The sequence below is a fragment of the Marmota flaviventris genome, chromosome 2, assembly GCF_047511675.1.
Source record: "Marmota flaviventris isolate mMarFla1 chromosome 2, mMarFla1.hap1, whole genome shotgun sequence".
In the NCBI taxonomy this organism is placed as follows: Eukaryota; Metazoa; Chordata; class Mammalia; order Rodentia; family Sciuridae; genus Marmota; species Marmota flaviventris.
In genome coordinates this window covers 48712296-48723671 of record NC_092499.1, presented here as the reverse complement: position 1 = coordinate 48723671, position 11376 = coordinate 48712296, and the positions used below count along the sequence as shown (strand labels likewise).

The 11376-nt window shown below is 50.6% G+C and overlaps 1 protein-coding gene across 2 annotated transcripts; it reads left to right on the top strand.

Moving 5' to 3' along the window:
• Window positions 1–378: 378 nt before the first annotated feature.
• Window positions 379–3182, top strand: Nkx2-1 (NK2 homeobox 1). Of its 2 annotated transcripts, none has more exons than XM_027929834.2 (3): window positions 379–455; window positions 1179–1564; window positions 2431–3182. In XM_027929834.2, the coding sequence occupies exons 1-3, from the start codon at window positions 379–381 to the stop codon at window positions 3180–3182; spliced, it is 1215 nt and encodes a 404-aa protein (XP_027785635.1). The 2 variants fall into 2 exon arrangements, with proteins under 2 accessions (XP_027785635.1, XP_071463196.1); XM_071607095.1 differs by lacking the exon at window positions 379–455 and adding an exon at window positions 940–1079.
• Window positions 3183–11376: the final 8194 nt, after the last annotated feature.

The following is an 11376-nucleotide window of genomic DNA, read 5'->3' as shown; positions in this document are numbered from 1 at the left end:
GTCGTTCCCCATCTTCCTAGCTCAGGAGGCTACTGGTGTGCTTGCCTCAACCGGGGGTGGAGGTGGGGAGACAGCGTGCGGGTGTGGGGGTGTGATGGGGGGTGGCCCGCTAAGAAGCCCTGAGCTGGGGGTGGGGGGAGGCGCGGGGATCCGCGACAGCCTCCCGGCGGCAGTTGTTCCCTTACTCAGCTCCCCCTCCGCCCGCTAGGATTCTCTCCGGTAAGGGGAAAGGGGGCGGGGAGCAGAGGTGTCCCTCTGACGGCGGCAGAAGAGGCAGACAGACTGACAGACACGTAGACCAACAGTGCGGCCCCAGGGTTCGTCCCCAGACTCGCTCGCTCATTTGGTGGCGACTGGGGCTCTGCGCAGCGAAGCCCGATGTGGTCCGGAGGCAGTGGGAAGGCGCGGGGCTGGGAGGCCGCGGCGGGAGGGAGGAGCAGCCCCAGCAGGCTCAGGTGAAACCCCCACCCCGTCCCTCGGCCCCCTCCTCCTAAAGACCTGTCCCTTCCTGGGGAACCCCGACCGAATTGGAAAGTGGTTCCACTTTGTAACTCCTCAAGTTGGTTGCAAAGCAGTATTCACCTTCCTTCCTCCCCATCCCTCCTCCTCGGCTACTCTCCACCCCACCTCCTGCCTTCCCAGCTCTCGGTCCCCTCCTCCTTCCCCTCCCCCGCCTCCTCCCCGTGCGCTGCCGGCACCCCACAAAAAAATGGGGATGGGGGTGTCTAGGGGAGAGGGAAAGAAATGCTTTGGGTCTCTCTCTCTCTCTCTCTCTCTCTCTCTCTCTCTCTCTCTCTCTCTCTCTCTGTCCCTCCCTCCCTCTTTGAGACCTAAAAATCCTGACAAGTGAAACTTAAAGGTGTTTACCTTGTCATCAGCATGTAAGCTAATTATCTCGGGCAAGATGTAGGCTTCTATTGTCTTGTTGCTTTAGCGCTTATGCCCCGCCTCTGGTGGCTGCCTAAAACCTGGCGCCGGGCTAAAACAAACGCGAGGCAGCCCCCGAGCCTCCACTCAAGCCAATTAAGGCGGACTCGGTCCACTCCGTTACGTGTACATCCAACAAGATCGGCGTTAAGGTAACACCAGAATATTTGGCAAAGGGAGAAAAAAAAAAAGTAGCGAAGCTTCGCCTTCCCCCTCTCCCTTTTTTTTCCTCCTCTTCCTTCCTCCTCCAGCCGCCGCCGAATCATGTCGATGAGTCCAAAGCACACGACTCCGTTCTCAGTGTCTGACATCTTGAGTCCCCTGGAGGAAAGCTACAAGAAAGTGGGCATGGAGGGCGGCGGCCTCGGGGCTCCGCTAGCGGCGTACAGGCAGGGCCAGGCGGCACCGCCGGCCGCGGCTATGCAGCAGCACGCCGTGGGGCACCACGGCGCCGTCACCGCCGCCTACCACATGACGGCGGCGGGGGTGCCCCAGCTCTCGCACTCCGCTGTGGGGGGCTACTGCAACGGCAACCTGGGCAACATGAGCGAGCTGCCGCCCTACCAGGACACCATGCGAAACAGCGCTTCCGGCCCCGGATGGTACGGCGCCAACCCAGACCCGCGCTTCCCCGCCAGTAAGTGAGGCCGCCCCACTGCGGGGCCGCGGGCTGAGCACAGGAGGCGTGGAGGGGTCCGGCTGAGAGCTAGGCATCAGGGTGGGCAGCCTGGCAGCGGCGCCTGGGAGATGGGTGCAGGAGTTGGGGATTCTTCCTTCTGCTGGGCTGGGGATCCAAGAAGAGACACTTGGTAACGCTGGTCCTGTGAACAGGTGCTTCTACTAAGCATCTCCAGGCGCGGCTAACTGGCAGCTCTGCTGCGCGCCTAAGACCTCTGAGAGCCGATCAAAGCCACCCCCGAGTTGAGGGAGCAAGGGTGAGCAGCGCATGGAGAGGCAAGGCCTGGCCAGGAGCTAGGCCGCCCTGCTGGGACGCATTTAGGCGCCCGGCCTGGCCCGCTTTCTAGCGGAGTCTGGCCAGGGAGGAGGGCGCGCGGTTCCGCAGGGGGCTCTAAATGGCCTGAGCTGGTGCCTTCACTGGGACCGACAGCAGAGGCAAAACGTCTGGGGGCTTGAGTTTCTGAAGTGAACACTCTGCTCTTGTTACTTCCCAAAGTTGGGGTCTACTGTTGGACCCCAACTCCGGCTCTGAGCTCTGTCCTCTGCCTGTGGCGGGCTAACACTGTGCTTCACATCCGGCTTGGGCACAAAAGGAGCGGCCTTTCCCCCACTGCGCTTTTTGAGTCAAAAGAGAGTTCTGAGGGGGGTAGCCAGGGTTGAAGCCGCGAGCTCCTTCGACGGCGCGGCTAGACCTCTGGAGCCGAGCAGTAGGCCTGGGTGAGGAGGGCGCCGTCGGGGTTGGACCGGGTGGGCCAAGGGCGCTGAAGGTAGGGTTGGCCTGAACCCGCCCGGTCCCAGCCGACGCTGTGCGTTTGTCGCTTACAGTCTCTCGCTTCATGGGCCCGGCGAGCGGCATGAACATGAGCGGCATGGGCGGCCTGGGCTCGCTGGGGGACGTGAGCAAGAATATGGCCCCGCTGCCCAGCGCGCCGCGGCGGAAGCGCCGGGTGCTCTTCTCCCAGGCTCAGGTGTACGAGCTGGAGCGACGCTTCAAACAACAGAAATACCTGTCGGCGCCGGAGCGCGAGCACCTGGCCAGCATGATCCACCTGACACCCACGCAGGTCAAGATCTGGTTCCAGAATCACCGCTACAAAATGAAGCGCCAAGCCAAGGACAAAGCAGCACAACAGCAATTGCAGCAGGACAGCGGCGGCGGCGGCGGCGGGGGTGGCGGCGGGGGCGCCGGTTGCCCACAACAGCAGCAGGCTCAGCAGCAGTCGCCGCGCCGTGTGGCAGTGCCGGTCCTAGTGAAAGACGGCAAACCCTGCCAGGCTGGCGCCCAGGCGCCGGGCGCCGCCAGTCTACAAGGCCACGCACAACAGCAGGCGCAGCAGCAGGCTCAGGCCGCCCAGGCGGCAGCAGCAGCTATCTCGGTCGGCAGCGGTGGCGCGGGCCTGGGGGCACACCCGGGCCACCAGCCTGGCAGCGCAGGCCAGTCTCCGGACCTGGCGCACCACGCAGCCAGTCCCGCAGCGCTGCAGGGCCAGGTCTCCAGCCTGTCCCACCTGAACTCCTCAGGCTCGGACTATGGCACCATGTCCTGCTCCACCTTGCTATACGGTCGGACCTGGTGAGAGGACACTCCGCCCGCCTTAGCCCGGCGCGCTGCCTCACCGCTTCCCCTCTGCCCGCCACACAGACCACCATACACCCGCTGCTCCACGCGCTTCTACTTTTCTTAAGAACCTGTCAGCGTTTAGACCGAGGAAAAATACACAAAGGCCAAACTGCTGGACGTCTTTTCCCCCCTCTTCCTTTCTTTCTAAATTTGTGGATTTTTTTAAAAAAGAAAAAGAAAATAAAAATCAACCAAGCAAATTCAATTCTTTACGAAGTCTTTAAACATAGAAGGACATAGAAAGAACAGCTCTGGGGTGTCTTTTCCGTGATTCAAATTGATTTCCCACGCTGGGGCGGGGCACAGTTTGGAGAGGGCTGTACACTGGTATGGCTCTGGACTCTAAAGATCTCAAACTTCACTGTGGGTACACTCTGACAGCAAAGTGGGCTCTCTTGTAAATACCAGATTTTTTTTCTTTTTCTTTTCTTTTTTCTTTCTTTCTTTCTTTTTTTTTTAAGAAGGGTGCTGGGGAGAGGAAAGATTCTTGGACATAACCCACTTGTCACTGACACAAAGGAAGTGCCTCCTCCCAGACGCCCTCTGGCCCTATAGGTTCAGCCCCAGACCGTCCCTCTGGAAAATTGTTTTATGTTTGATGTGAACTTGTAGCTGTAAAATGCTGTCAAAAGTTGGACAAATTCATAGTTTTTAGTAATCTGTACATTTTGTTGTAAAAAGAAACCCACTCCCCATCCCCAGTCCCTCATTTTTTTAAGGGCATTGACAAATCTGTGTATATTATTTGGCAGTTTGGTATTTGCAGCGTCAGTCTTTTTCTGTTGTAACTTATGTAGATATTTGGCTTAAATATAGTTCCTAAGAAGCTTCTAATAAATTATACAAATTAAAAGGTTCTTTTTCTGATTAAAAAACTTTCTTCTTGTTTGGTTTTGATTTGACTTTAAATAGCTTTTTTAGTGCTGGTGGCAGTGGGGGGCTCATCTTTGGCCTGATGGGATCTGAATTGTTTGGATTTGAGCTCTAAGGATTCTGAACTAGATAATGAGGCCAGGCCCAGAGTTCCTGTCCCGAAGGAAGAGGGAATTGTATTCTACCTTGCAATTGAGTGGAATCAAATCTTGAGCAGCCCTGCTACTCAGTAATAGAGGACAGAAAGCTACACTACTTCTACCCTAGAGGGAGAAGAAGAGAAGAAGAAAAAGAAACCATAGGACTTGTTTTCAAAGCAAGGCTTTTGTTTTTAGAAACCTCAAAACTATGTACTGTGGTCTTATACAGTTGAGCCAATGTTTTAAAACAGTGGTCCAGGATACCCATTTGAAATAATCCTGAATGAGCTATCATTTCTGGTGAAGGAATTATTTCTGTAGACATGAACATCAAACATAATATTTATAATCCTCAACCAAGCTCTTTTACAGTTAGAATTTGGTGGGTGGCTGTTTTCGAAAGGGAAGCCATTCAGGGTTTTATTTTGGTTTTGAGGCAGTGATCCCTGTTCAGGAATCAGCAATGGCCCCCCACTCCACCTCTCTACTTCCTCCCCTCCTGGCTGCTCCTTGGTCAGTGTCTTTAACTAGATGGCTGGAATGAGGATCCCTCTGGCAGGACTTTGAAAGCTGGGGTTTTATTCTTTGTTCCTGAGATTTCCATCTCTGTTTTCTAAATCTTTGCAGTGATGCCTCTTTCTCCTGCCCCCCCCCCCAACAAAATAATTTTTGCTCCTTTTTTTTTCAATCTCTAATTTCCTGATCCCAGCTTTCAGTTATATGTGTTGGGGGAAATATTGAGGTTTCTGTGGTGAGCCAGGGGTGTTGGTGGTGGAAGAAATGTTTGTGATCAGAGAGAAACATTATAGTCCCTTGGATGGGCTGTTATTCCTTTCCTGTCACCCCTGATGAAACTACAGAGAAAAGACAGTCTAAAAGACTGCAGGAAGATGCCCCTCCTAGCACTTTCCTCTAGGTCTGGAAGTACTTGTTGTTGAAGATTGATTCATATTTGGCATGCATTCACGCCTTGCCTAGATTTTCAACTTTCTTTTCCCCTTCATGCTTTTTTCCCTCCCTCTTTTCTTCCTCTTCTTTCCATTTCATTTAGTCTCCAAGTTTCCCTTCCAATACCCACACCACATCCCCAGCTTTATCCCCAAGACTTTGTAAATGAAGCAGAAAGCCAGAAATGCCTGCCCGGCATCTAGCAGTCCTTTTCACTGTCTTCCAGAGGAGGCCTCTCTGTGTGCCTTAGAACTAGGGGTTAGTGTGGGCTTTCTCCCTCAGAAACCAGGCCTGGCTACTGAGATAAGTTTTCAATATCCAGGTGGGACATGAAGATTCTGAAAGGATGGTTGGTTGGGTCTAAAGAGTGAGCCGGTTTGGGGAAATTTCAGGAGGCATTTCATTTGGGAAAACAATCAAAAAGTTTGAACATTTGCTGTGTAAGGGGCAGCTTTCCTTCTGTGACAAGGCACCCAGCTTAGGGTGGCTGGGCAAGGGACTAGCCTGGACAGAGACATGGCGCGCGCCACTGTGCTGCCCCCTGCCTGTTTTCTACCCGGGGGCCGGTTCCTGGGAGTCACCGTTTTAGTGTGCTGTGATATTCTTGGCCTTATCACAGGATGGAGTTTCTATCAAACACATTCTTCTCCCCGCCGGCTTAGTTTGAAGTCTGTTTACTTGTCCCGGGAAAAGGTGAATTCAGCCGGGTCTGCGGATGGGACCTATACAAACAGGGCCTCCGCCGCCTCTCGCCATCAATCAGTCCAGGTCCACTGGCTCCCGGTCCTAGCTGAGGGATTCGTTGCAGCTGCAGGAAGTAGCCCTGGAAAGCAGTCTTAAACGTCTCTTGACGAGTGTGCAGGGTTCCTCTCGTGGAGTCTCCTATTTTAGGTTTCCAGCAACTCGGGTCCTGGTAGTTTCTGGCCTCCCTGAAAGAGAAATCAGTATTCTGGGAATGCATCTGGCGTTGAGGTGCTGGAAAAGTTGAAAACTTCCCTCACGTGAGGGGGCAGATCAGTTTGTTCAGATATACCCGAGAAACTTTGCCCCTTCCAAAGTACCCCACCCAAACCTAGGCCCCAAAGGCTCCGGGAATGGGGGAGATTTTGCAGATAGCATCTCCCCCTTTCCTACTATCCCCCACCCCACCCCCACTCGGCCATGTAAACAGGAGGACTATCTCGAGAGCCCTGGAGAGCCGCTCTAGTGGCTTCAGGGCCTGAAACCCCAGGCTTGGTTTGTTTGATGTTTAGCATCCCAAAGCGGCTACCCACCCCCGCCCCAGTCTGGGAACCCCGAGCTGTGGGCCTGTGGGCAGGACAGGAAGGAAAGCAGCCTTCTCAGCTGGCGGTCCGTGGACTGGACTGGGCTCTGGGAGGCGTGAAGAACCAAACAGAGATGCCCAGAGGCGGGGAGGAAGGGATCCTGTGTTGCTGCTTCCACAACAGAGACACCTCAAGGATGGGAGGCGGGTGAAGGCATCGGGTGCCTCAGGAGAGCCGGCAGTGGCTCGGGATAGGAGCTGGCGGGATGGGAAGTAGCTTGGAGTCCGCAGCCACATCAGGGCCCCCTCGGCGAGACTCGCTCTGGGCACCTAGTCCTGGAGGCGGGGGAGGCCCCCAGCGCTCCAGTCGGAGGGCATAGCCTGAGGCAGCTCTACTTCCCAGCTTAGGGCTTGGCCTTTCATGGGGAGCGGCTTGCTTTCCAAAGGATTTTATATCCTCCGAGGTTGTGCTAGGGAGCTCCAGCGACAAGGCTTGGATCTAGCATCGTAGTAGTCTTCGATTTTGAGACCCCAGGACGAATCCTCAGACTTTAGAGGCCGCACACCCGTAGCGCGCGCGCGCTCCGCGGCGTCTGGGCGTCGGTGAGGGGCTATCTCAAGGCGAAAGTGCACAAAAGGTAGCGCGAATCTCTTCCCAGGCGATCGAGATAAGAGGAAATGAGAGCGAGGTTTTCTGACTTCCAACTCATTAGGGACCAGGTAAGGTCAATACTTTCTCTATTATGTCTTTATCTTAAAAGCGGGTCAATTTAAGATAAGGGAAAAAAAATCTAGAATCTGTGTGAACCGTGCTGATAAAGACTGACCCCTTTCCTGAACTAAAGCAAGCCAGGCAGACATTCATTTTCTATAAACAAGAGAGTTGAGAGAAGCTGCCTTGAATTCTGATCGGATGTCTCCAGTCTCTCTAGACATAGCTCCCCCCTCCAACGCTTCCACCTCCCAATCATTAGAGTGAGGAACCTGAGTGAGCGGGAGATTTTATTTGTGGAGAACTAGGAAGTCCATTGGGAAATGTGAATCTGAGATGATATGATTCTTAGGTTGTCTGCTGGCTGTTTTCTTCAAAGATGTCTTTCTTTGAAAATGGAAGGTAGTGGCATGGATATTGGGAGGAATGAAGCTGAATGTTTTCCTTGCTTGGCCAGGTCCCCATTAGGAGATGCTTCTTTTGGCCCTCCCTGTCTTCCTGGCTGGTGGGTGCTTCCTCGTGCAGTTGTGTTCCTGAGGCTTCAGGCCACCCTCTGGGGGGCCCAGTTTGGAAGCCTGCCTTAACTTGGAGCACAGAAAGTTTTCTGCCTCTTCAGTGAGTGGTTTCTGGAAGGAGTGACCTGGCTCTAGGCAAACTGTCCAACCAAGTGACTGGAGGAATTGCCATGGATGGGAATAAAGTATGTGTTTATGGAAGGGGTGGCCCAAGGACCTTGTGAACCCCTATTCCCACCCAAATAGTGGTTTCTGAGCTTTCTTTGATGAGTCTTAAAGAAATGGAAGAAGAGCAGCCTCTGTAACTTGGCAGCATAGCTTTTGCCTCATCTGAAGCCATAGCTGAAGTGGCCGGCTACTTTTCTCTCTGATACTGACCTAATACCCAATTTGGAGGGTATCTATGTATAGTCCAGGGCTTCTGTTCCTCCCCACATTTGACAGTGTTTCCCATTTCATCTCTGCTTCCTAAACATTTATGGCCTTTGTAATTATGAGTTGTAGCAAAGTTTTGGAAAAAGGTGAGATTTGAATACATTTCCTGTTTTATTTATTTTTGTAATTTTCAGGACACTGTAATATAAATTGCCGCCCAATGTAGTACTTTGCCTGAATGATAAAACATATATGTAAACATTTCAGGCAGTAGGAAATTCCTTCTTCCAACATAATATTCACATCTGATTCTGCTCACTCTGTATATAGGGATAAGTGGTTGCTTACAATAGATGTCTGTCAATGTATGTATATGTAGAAGTATATATACACATATCTATTTTTAAGATGTTCCAAAACAAAATTTTAAATATAGAATTGGATTTTACAGATTCTGTTAGATGTAATAAAGTTGAGTACATTCATTACCTCAATTGAAACTTAGTTTTCCTTTAAAAATTAAAAAAAAATCTTTAATTTGTCCATTTTAACTGGAATGTTTATTTATTGTCATGTGGAACCCCAGAGAGCTAATCATGTTTGGGAAATTGTTAAATTTGTGCTTAAAGAAATGGAACTTGGTGCCTGAGACACAGCTGTGGGTGAGGGTTTTTTTTTTTTTTTTTTTTTTTTGCAACCTATATCACAAATTGTTGTCTCTCGCTGAACTTACAACATCCACTAAAAGACATCGTTAGTATGAATGCTACTGCCTGGCTAATGAAACAAACCAAACTAACAAAAAACAAAAACAAGATAAATTATTCTGCTCCTTGTTTATAGCCAATGTTCTCTCTCTTTCTGCTTTCATATTATAGTGGAAATACAAGGGCAGGTCTGAATGTGTCCCACAAGAAAAAAAGACAAACTCACTCAACCCCCATTTTGCACATTTTTGGAAAACCTGTCTTTGATTGCTAGATCGTGGTTGTCAGTAACTGTAGATTGTTGATGGAGAGGTAAACATTGCATTTCTAGGGTTTTGGTGATTGCTTATAATTTCATTTCTACAAAACCAGAAATGTCAAAACATGAAAAGTGTCCTTGGGTACCTTTCTCCTACAGCTGTGCTCTGGAGGAGTTCTGTGGACAATTGCCCAGAACTGGACGGCCTCCACCTTGCCTCTAATTCTCTCCCAATGATGGTGCTCAAAGGTGTCCAAAGCTCTAGGAAAACAAGGGTTCATTTGGCTTTCATGCTGCTGGTTTACCTGATCTCCCCAGCACACACAAGGTTGAATGTGCATGTGTAGATGTAAACCTGGAATTACCGTAATGACGTGAAGAGGACTGAGAGCTGGTTCCTCTGAGCTGGCTGTTTGCTCTGCCCTAACCCAGGAGACCTGGGTAATATTTAACTACCAAGTATACCTATGTATAGAATGAAAACTCTTTAGGGTCTTGGAAGATGCTTCCTGAGATACTGAGAACCAGGTCTCTAAACAGAGGTTCAGAGACAGGCTTTTTCAGAGAAGATACTGAAGCCACACAGGATTAAACCTTTCTCTTGGCCACTTCAAAGTGTCTGGAGGTCTGCAGGCCTGAGTGGGGACCAAGGGGACCAGGAGCTGGGCAGTGAGGGCTTCTTTTTTCCCTTCTGACTTGGCTTCAGAAAGAATTGTAACCTCTACCTTTACAGGTGTGCACAAAGCAAGTGCCCACCTCTAGCCAAGGCAGTCAGAAGTTGTAGCTAGTTCATTACTATTCACCACCCTTCAGTATTAACTGGAATGTTGATTTCTGCTCTTTGGTATCACTGCTCCCTGACAAGAATGCTGAAGCAAAGGCCTGAGTGCAGTAAACCCTGGAAGTGTGCACTGTATCATACTTACATCCAATACAACAGTAAAGCTCAGATATCTCTGCACACATCCACATGGTTCATTGGTTTCATACTGACATCAAAAAGGAGAACCTTTTGGAAATATTTGACAACAACAACATCAACAGAAAAGTCAACCCACTTATAGTCTATAATCGAGTACTGGATGGGGGTAAAGAGAAAACCTTTCAGATCCGTGGTAGCATAAAGTAGCATAAAGGTCATTAACCTTACTGAATGAATCACTTTCTAATGATTACAATGCCACATAAACAGAAAATTAGCTGTTGAAAAATCTTGACATGGCTAAATACTTAGATTTTGTTAGTTGTGTTCTGAAAGCTGGGGATTTTCACGTACATGGGTCTGCATGTTGGAAAGACAGAAGAGAGGACAGGGGACTGAAAAGGAAGGAACGGGAGAGGACAGAAACTGTACCTGGTGACAGTGTGTGGGATTCTGTAGGTGGTTGTGACAGCTGAGAGGTGCTGGTTGTAGCTGATTCAAAGTGTTGGGGTGGGGTGGATGAGTGTGTGGTGTGTATACATTGTATTGAGGGGGTGATGCCAGTGGAAAGGGCCTGGGAGATGGCTGGGAGGTGGTGTGTGTACCATGTGTGAGCTTTGGACCGGTAACACAATGGGAACGTAATTATCTGGCTGAAACATGCTCAAATGGCAAAAAGTTGCAAAATAGATCGACCTCCCTGAGAAGAGAGGGAGCTGGTTACAGAGGTCTGCAGCCATCATCCTTTTTTCAATACATTTTAAACAAGAGGATCTAGCGAGTGATTCTGATTCAATACACATAATCAGTTTGCAAGTCTTATTTCCATTTGAAAACAGGGCCATTTGCAATCATAAGAGCCGGACACGCTGAAAGATACGGAGCGCATTCCGAGCAGATGATGGGTGACAGAATCTGTAGGCAAGCACTAAATATTTTCTTCTAGCCTCAGACCTTGTGTGTCTTTAGTCCCAACGTATTTTAAATGGAATATTCCTGTTGAATATATAACTTAATTGCTTAGAAAATCGAGACTCCATGGTGGTGGTGGGGGGGGGGCGGCGGCAAAGAGGTCACTGAGAAACCTTGTTGATTGTGCTTCTGCTTGGCGCTGCTTAATGGCCATGCAATGAAGAATACACTAGGTAAAAGATTTGATGAAAAACTCGAATTTGTTTTTTAAAGGCACGGCCACAAGAAAGTGTTGCCCAGGGCTAAAGCTTGCGGGCTGGAGCCACCCATCCCTTACCTGGTGTGGGAGACCAGCAGGCAGGCTGCGGAGCAAAGGTGCAGAAGCTAGAAGTAAGCCAGGGGGACAACTCTGCGGCCTCCCAGCTATTCTGCTAAAGACCCGGGGGGGGGGGGGGCGGGGGGGGGGCTTCGCGGCCTAGCGGTTCCCAATTGGTTGTCAGGGGTCTCAACAAGAAATGTGGGC

What these genes read in the sequence shown, in the direction of transcription:
- Nkx2-1 (XM_071607095.1), top strand. Translation starts at nt 940, where the DNA reads ATGCCCCGCCTCTGGTGGCTGCCTAAAACCTGGCGCCGGGCTAAAACA. An exon ending in CCAACAAGATCGGCGTTAAG is followed by an intron (nt 1,080 to 1,178) that starts GTAACACCAGAA and finishes TTCCTCCTCCAG; the next exon opens with CCGCCGCCGAATCATGTCGA. An exon ending in AGACCCGCGCTTCCCCGCCA is followed by an intron (nt 1,565 to 2,430) that starts GTAAGTGAGGCC and finishes TGTCGCTTACAG; the next exon opens with TCTCTCGCTTCATGGGCCCG.